At 33.9% G+C, this 8,395-nt stretch overlaps 1 protein-coding gene across 1 annotated transcript; it reads left to right on the forward strand.

The window, feature by feature from the left end:
* Nucleotides 1-2,878: 2,878 nt before the first annotated feature.
* LOC136222594 (PI-PLC X domain-containing protein At5g67130-like) lies at nucleotides 2,879-8,048 on the forward strand (the record flags this gene model as incomplete). The annotated part of the gene is made up of 8 exons (XM_066010344.1): nucleotides 2,879-2,980; nucleotides 3,092-3,214; nucleotides 3,378-3,515; nucleotides 3,595-3,693; nucleotides 4,978-5,281; nucleotides 7,072-7,292; nucleotides 7,433-7,542; nucleotides 8,012-8,048. Coding segments are annotated over 8 exons (1,134 nt in total), but the record flags the coding sequence as incomplete, so codon positions are not given.
* Between the last annotated feature and the right edge of the window lie 347 nt (nucleotides 8,049-8,395).

Here is an 8,395-nt window from a genome sequence, read left to right on the forward strand (position 1 = left end):
ACTTGACCGAAATATGGATTTGTAAAAAGGGTAAGCAAAGGTCGAACCCAAGGGATTAGTACTGATTTAACTAAATTAATAACCAAAAAGACAAATAAAATAAAATGGGGGGTTTTGAGTAGATTGATTACCTAAGTTAACAGGAATAACGAAATCAAAATTGAAATTAAATATAGTAAATAAAGAAGATTTCAGCTAAGGGGTTTTCAGGTAAGGAATTCAATTAGTCTTGATCATTGACAGGTAAAATAGACTCTTATACACATACCGGATCAGTTTGGAGTATTCTTCCTTAATATTAAACTAGCCAAGCACGGCAAATAACTAGTTCCTAATCAATAAATAATCCAGCCTCAGCGGTCAAGATTCAATCTATTGACAGCCTTATGAATTAGAAGAACCCGACCTTAGCCAACCGATACTCAGCGTAGACGATTCAGAAACTAAGTCATTTGTTCATTCGACTCAAATAAATCTAATTACTTTTGTATTAATGTCACATGAAAGACAATCTCAGGTTGTCAAATCTGAATCTATTCTTTCAAATACAAAACTAACTTAATTTATATTATCGATTGCTACTATGATTGGTTCGTTTAGGTAAAACTCTAACTTTACCAATTCAGCCATATGACAATCCAATTCAAAGAATGACCTGCAGTTATCATTCAAAGTGTGAATAATCAATTGAGAATAAATCCCTAAAATGCAATGAACAAATAAGCGGTAAGATTTATAAGAAGAATTAAAGCACAACAGTCTCACAATAATAAAGAAAACCTCCTTTGAATTGACCCTTAACCGAAATTGGGAGTTTAGCTATGAATAGCCATGGAGAACAACCCTTCTCTCTTGTGAAAGAGAGAACAAAATAAAAATAAAAGCTAAACCTAAAAACTAAAAACGGAATGAAAATTGAATTCTGATTATCAAACGGAATCTTAAAACTGAACTCTCATTAGAGGTAGATCATCTCCTATTTATAGGAGTTCTCCAACCCTAATTAGGAGATAAATACTAGCTAATTATAAAAAATAAATATTCTAACTTCCTAATACTACTTGACTTCTTCCTTCCTGATTTGTAGGCTTAAAACTCTTTAATAGACATCTGAAAACGTGATGGAATTGAACAGATTCGCACTTGATATATCTGGAAAGATTTCTTCCCGTCTGCTTCTTAGTCTTGCTCAAGACTAACTCCCAGTTTCGTCTTCAGGTCTTTAAAATAGTTCTAGATTTTATCTTTAACCAAATTAGCTCCAAATAGCCTCAATTAAGCTCCTTTCTTCATAATAAGTCCTTGTAGAGGCATAATACACAAAACAAGCAATAAAAGCCGTGATAACAATCAAACCAGCTAACAAATAAGCATAATAAGTGGCTATTTTATCGCTGAAATAGACACTTATCACTATGGTTCTTTTTAGGATTAGCCTTAGGTTTCTTCATATTCAACTTATTGACTCCCATAGCCTTTCCATTTGAGACGTCAACATAAGTTTTCAAATTACTAACCTCATTGGTCTTCAATTTTCCAGTTGAGCCAGTATTCTGGGAGCTCCCTATGGCAACAACTTTGGAGTCGAATAGAGGATTAATAGAGTCACCTAGGATAGTAGTTGGCTCAGCAGACTCTAGGCCTGGCATGCTTAACTCCAAATGCTCATTAGATAAATCCGAATCCTGGCCATCCTCACTAGACAGGACCCCGAATCTTGATCCTGAACCGGAGACTGATTCAACACCAGCACCAATCTTGATGTCGGGGGGCCTGACCTTGATTTCAGGAGCAATTTGGAGAGAATTCATTTCCTTGCTGATATCAGGGGCCTGATGTCGAACAACATTTGCCCGTGGCTTCCTTCTAACCGACCTTTTAGCCAGCATCCAGGGTCCAAAATTCCTCCCTTCTCACTGACTCTCCTCAGCTCTAACTTTATTAGTCACCATCACCTCTTCAACCACCTTCCTTCTCTTAGGACAGCCATTATAAGTATGGCCAAACATGACACACTCATAGCAAATATTGTGGATACCTTCGTATTCAATATGATAAACCGAATTCTGAACACAGAATTTAGACAGAAGAGGCTTAGCAAGATCAATGTCGATACAAACCCTGGCAAATTTGCCTCTCACTGCCCCAACGGTAGTTTTGTCCACATGGTGAACTTTCCCAACCAGGCCTCCAATTTTATTAAGGAATCTTTCGTTATAGTATTCAATAGGTAAGCCTGTGAAGCTAACCCAAGTAAGGATCCTGTTCACAGAGCAGTCATGAGGATTAAAATTAGGGACCCATGGCCTCAACGCCAATACATGATTGGATATGATATAAGGACCACCATTAACTACTGCATTAAAATCCTCTGCCCTTGTAAATTTAATGACATAATAGTCATTCTCCAGGTCTGTAATGGTAACCTTCCCTTTCTTCGCCCATTGTGCCTGGATCCCCAAATTGTCGCGGGCTCGGATTATCAATAGAAAATGAAACATTATGACCCGCAGCCCCTTGGGCCAATGCCCCGCCCATCGGGGCAGCCTCAACTTCCCTTATTGCCTAGAATCCGTGGACACCGCCGGTTCCCTCGCTTGGCCAACCTCCATCACTGCCGGCACACCCGCGGCATTGCTGCCCACTTCCGCATTAGCGCCAGACCACTTCCTACCAAACTCCCCAGCCGGAGCGAATACTATGAATATGAATAACAATAACCCATTTTCCATAATTTGATAAGAAAGTTTCCATAGTAAGGCCAATAAACAAATCTCAATTCAATGAATTCTAATCTGTCTTTATTGTTAATCTAATTAAGTTATTACCATTTTTTAATTTATACATCTTCTATAAACCTTATCTCAAAAACTGAAATTTCTCTTCATCTTATTTTATAATTCATATGGCATTACTAATAATCTCAGTTTTTTTATTCTTTGCTGCCTCTGCTTCTGCTTGCAGCAATGGACAATGCAAGGTTTTAAAACTTCATCCTTTCTAAGTTTTTATCATTTTTTTTTCTTATTCTAGTGACTGTTGAGTTTGCTTTTTTTTTTTTTTAATCTGATTAATCGATTCGAGATTACAGCTCCAAGAAGAATGTTCCTCGAATGCTGATTGTGCGGCCGGACTGTATTGTTTCTCTTGTTCTCTGGATTTTCAAGGTTCAAGATGTGTTAGATCAACTATAACAGATCAATTCAAGATCTTGGTAAATTTTTTTCTTTCCCCTTTCAAATTCTAATCAGTAAAAATTCACACTTTTCAAAACGTCAAAATGCGAATTTTTTTTTTTACTTTTTTCTTATAATTAAAATTCGTGTTATTATTGGTGAAGTGATTTTTTTTAATTGAAGAATTTGCATTTGATACAGAACGATTCGTTGCCATTCAACAAGTATGCATTCTTGACAAGTCACAATTCATATGCCATAGAAGGAGAGCCTCTCCACACTCCAGTTCCCAGAGTTACCCTTACAAACCAAGAAGACACTGTCACACAACAGTTGAAAGTAATTTTTTTATTCTTTTTACTGAATTTTGTTCAAAAAATTTACCAATTTTGATTGAGGTTTTTAATTTGATATGCAGAATGGGGTTCGAGCCTTAATTCTTGACACTTATGATTTCAAAGGAGATGTTTGGTTATGTCATTCATTCAAAGGTGTATGCCATGATTTTACTGCATTTGTAAGTATTTTAGCTATGGTTAATTTTACAGTTCAATTTGTCTCGTATGATTAATTTATCCTAAATTTTAGTGATTTTTTTTTTTTTTTTTACAATAGTCCAAGATTATATTAGTTTTGGACTATTCAAAGTATACTGTTTTATGAATGGTCTAGAACCAGTTGATATTTGACCGCATTAGAATTTTTTTTTTTTTTGTTTTAATTTGCAATATGTCATTTCTGTACAAATTAGTAAATAAAAAAAATTCTAACTTATGATTTTTTTTCACTTCTAATTTATAGAATATACTTGAAGTACAATTTATAGAATATAGTTGAAGTACAATTTCAATTGAGTATTTATGATCCAGTCACTCTAAATTGTCACATGTACATATGTATAGAATTAAGGATGAATTTGGGATATGAACTTAGGTAGGAGGATGGATTTGGGATATAAATCAACTTTGTATATCAATTCTATCCTTCAATTTGGTATCGAGGATCAAATTAATTTGACTATGATGCCACAATTTGATTTTGAACTAAATGGATTACTAGCCAATTTCAGATACGGTATGTAATTAGTGATATCAGAATATCCAAATTGTCTTGAGAGATGATTCCAGGTGACATGAAAACACAGAACACCGTTAGATAGGGCCAGAATCCAACAAACCCTCCTCGATATTTAAGTCAGTGAGATATTCTAGAGAGAATACTAACTTGAAAACAATACAGTAGTAGTGAGATGAATATTACACTACGTACCTATTGTTCTCATTTCTGTGCTATTTATAGATAATTCTTTACCCTTGAGGTTGTGTGCTTGTACACATGTCAACTGCTTATAGGTTTCAGACCCTATAATTCTGCAATAAACATAGTTGAACGCATCCTTTGAATTTCGAAGCTCACCTTGCACATTGCTTAACTCATGCTTTCAGAAAGAGCCTTCTTAATAGACTGGCCCGATGTTTAATTACTTAATGGGCTTAGGTCTTAGTTTGCTAAGCCCATAATCCATTAATTACCATATCAATTACTATTATTTGAGGCATTTCCATTCCTTAATATGTGTTATTTTAGACTAATTTAATTCATATAAAAGTTAAATCATCAAACTTGATTTTAGAATAAATTGATCATAGCAGCCAACTTCAAAAACCAAAATTGACTCTTAAATCATAAATTTATAACTTTTTGACACGCGACAGATTTTGATACTAACACGAATCATTTTAGACTGATTTAGCTCAAATTGTACTCAAAGTTGATTTTATACTACTGTTATACTTTGTAGGAACCTGCAATAGACACATTGAAGGAAGTAGAAGCATTTTTGTCGGAAAATCCGTCAGAAATAGTGACATTAATATTGGAAGATTATGTTGAAACCCCAAATGGATTAACAAAAGTATTCAATGATTCTGGTTTGATGAAATATTGGTTTCCACTGTCAAAAATGCCTGCAAATGGACAAGATTGGCCTTTAGTAAAAGATATGGTTGCTAATAATCAAAGGCTTATTGTTTTCACTTCAAGCAAGCACAAGCAACAAACTGAAGGAATAGCTTACCAATGGAATTTCATGGTTGAAAATCAATGTAAGTACCAAAGTGTCAATATACTCCTAACGTAACAGATGAAAAAAAAATCTGTCCTCAACGTTTCAACGTGTAGTAATTTTGGATCCAGATAGTGACATAATCAGCTTTTGACTTAACCAAACTCAGCTCATATAGGTTAGGTTTACAAAACAATTGTTCTACTTAGATCAAAACCACGTCATTTTGGCTTCGGGTGGAGCAAAAAAAATATATAATTCTTCGTCTATTGGGATATAATCAACATCTCGTAGATGAAGATGGAGGAGTGGGCAGGGGCGGAATCCCCTATAAGGAGTAGTTCTGATGGTCGGGGGGAGGGGGGTGTGCACTGACACCTAAACCAAGGTAAGCAGGGCCGTTTCTGGCCATAGGTTAAAAGTACGACCGCCTAGGGCCCAAGGCCAAAAGAGGTCCAAATTTTTTCTTTTACTATGTAGTACTTTTATAGTTATAATATCCATTGAGGTCTAAAAATGGTTAAATTTGATATTTTAGATGTAAAATGGGCCTAAATTTCTATTTTGAATTTTTAAGTACAAATTTTTCATTGGAAAATTTACACAAAAATTCAAATTTAAAAAATTTCTGAGTGAGCGGGGATAGGATCACCCCTATAGGCAGTAGTTTCGACAGCCGTGGGGTGGGGGTTGGGGGTGCACTGACACCTAGGCCAAGGTAAGGGCAGGACGGGCTCTGGACATAGGTAGAAGTGCGGCTGCTTAGGGTCCAGGACCAAAAGAGACCCAATTTTTTTTTGCTGACTATATATATGTTGTAATTTTTTATTATAAAAATAGTTATAATGCTCGTTCAGATATGAAAAGTGTCATATAATTTGATATTTTAGATCCAAAATGAGTTCAAATTTCTATTTTAAACTTTTAAATAAATTTTTGGGTAATTAATTTATTAGTCCCTATATTTTCAAAAACACACGGTAAAGTCCCTATATTTTCAAAAACACACGGTAAAGTCCCTAACGTTTTTCTCGGTCAACTGTTAATCCCTAACGTCTTTTCTTGGTGAACTGTTTAGTCCCTGCCGTTAGACTCTCATGAAGATTCTGTTAGTCAATTTGGATTTGCGTTCTTTTTTTCCTTTATTTTCCTTTCCTTTAAAACTCTAATACATCTGAAATCAACTTTGAGTGTTATTCTTCTTGATTTTCTTCTTAATCGTTCAAATTCGTAAGCATTGGGTCTGTTCTTTTTCTTGTTCTCCATACAAATAGCTTTTTCTTCTAAATTGAATTTCCTCTTATGAAGTTTGAAGGTAAATAATAAAGGGTAATTTAGTTATTTCCGAAGTCATAAACGGTAAAAAATCTAAGAAACAGACGGAATGACTAAACAGTTCACTGAGAAAAAGGTTAGGGACCTTACCATGTATTTTTGAAAATACAGAGACTAAACAGTGTGTTTTATCAAAATATAAGGACTAATAAATTAATTACCCTAAATTTTTTTATTTATCAAGGACTCCTGATCTCTTGTCATAAAATATTAGGACTGGGCCTGTGTAAGAATCCTAATCTTGTTACAGGGATTCATAATTGCTCCATAAACAATTATCTGGACCAAAATTACTCAAATTTGAAAACATTAAGTATAAAATTTCATCATTTTTTTTTAGTGTTAGATATATATCTGCACCTTTTCAATAACATCAGGGGTAAAGTTAGACGTTATCCCTTTAACTTTTTATTGATTAAATTTCAAGTTGGCACATTGAACTCTCAGTATGATCATACATATTAAGCTATTGTAGTTAATGTGATTTGCTTTCAGATGGAAATGATGGATTAAAGGGGAATTGTAGTAATAGAGCAGAATCTGCAACCCTTAACGACAAAAGTAAATCATTAGTTCTAGTTAATCACTTTGGAACAATTCCAATTAAGGAAGTTTCTTGTAACGAAAATTCTGCTAGCCTTCTCGCTTCTCTTCAAACATGTTACGCCGCTTCTGGTAATGGATGGGCTAATTTTGTCGCGGTCGATTTTTACAAGGTACATTTATCAGTTATATCACTTGCAGTATCTAGTTGCGTATTTTTTCTCAAGTTAAACTTTTTTTTTTTTTTTTGAATTAAGACTCAAGTTAAACTTAAAAATACAGAGTTTGAGGAGTTTTTTAAATGGTGGTGTAGAGAAGTGATGGAGGTGGAGCATTTGGAGCCCTGGACACACTTAATGGAGAGCTCTTATGTGGCTGCAATGATGTAAATGCATGCGTGGTAAGATATTCATTCCTTTATCGGTTAACTTAAAATCGAGAGCATTTTTCAGAGCAATACATTTAACCAATTAATTGATGTTACTTGTATATGTTTAAATCATCTCTTCTAAAGTGATATATATCTCTCTTGTAGTTGACCCGATGTATTTCTCCTCGTGATAAAATTCTCATTTGAAAACTGCAATAACTCTTCACAATTGTTCCAGATAATACGTATAAAAAAGTAATGTGTGAAAATAGCTGTTTAACCATTTTACGAGAGAAGTAAAAGTATGAGATTGATAATTTTTTTTAACACGATAGTATGATTTACAGAAATAATATAACTAATGTACATACTGATCATTTTTCTTGCATGTATATCATATATAATCATATGAAACATATAGATATTATAATAACACGATGACTTGAAACTACTGGATGTAAGAAATTAGTTTACATAAATAGTTCTAATTAACCTTACCATTGTATTATTGTGTTTTTTCAGGCAGGATCATCTATACCTTGTGCTCGATGAGGAGTAAGAAAACTGATAGGAATATGAGCATCTTTCTCATTGATTCTTCTAAAGGCTAAATGAAGCATGGATTTTTTGAATAAATAGGTGCTTTAATGTGTTATAATTTGGGGCAAGTGGACTCAATTTTGAACGCAAATATTCATAATTTCAAAATACTCTGATTGATAGGATTATTTGGTCTCATTTTTATACCTGGGTGGATATTATAACTACATTTATAATAAAAATATTTAAAATGTTATTTAGCCTATAATCTATCTAAAATTTTGTCAGGGGGGTAAAATAGAAATACCACTTATCTCTTATTTTGCCCAAGGCTCATAAAATGTCAGGATCGACTCTAGCTATATC

This window comes from Euphorbia lathyris, chromosome 3, assembly GCF_963576675.1.
Source record: "Euphorbia lathyris chromosome 3, ddEupLath1.1, whole genome shotgun sequence".
Lineage (NCBI taxonomy): Eukaryota > Viridiplantae > Streptophyta > Magnoliopsida > Malpighiales > Euphorbiaceae > Euphorbia > Euphorbia lathyris.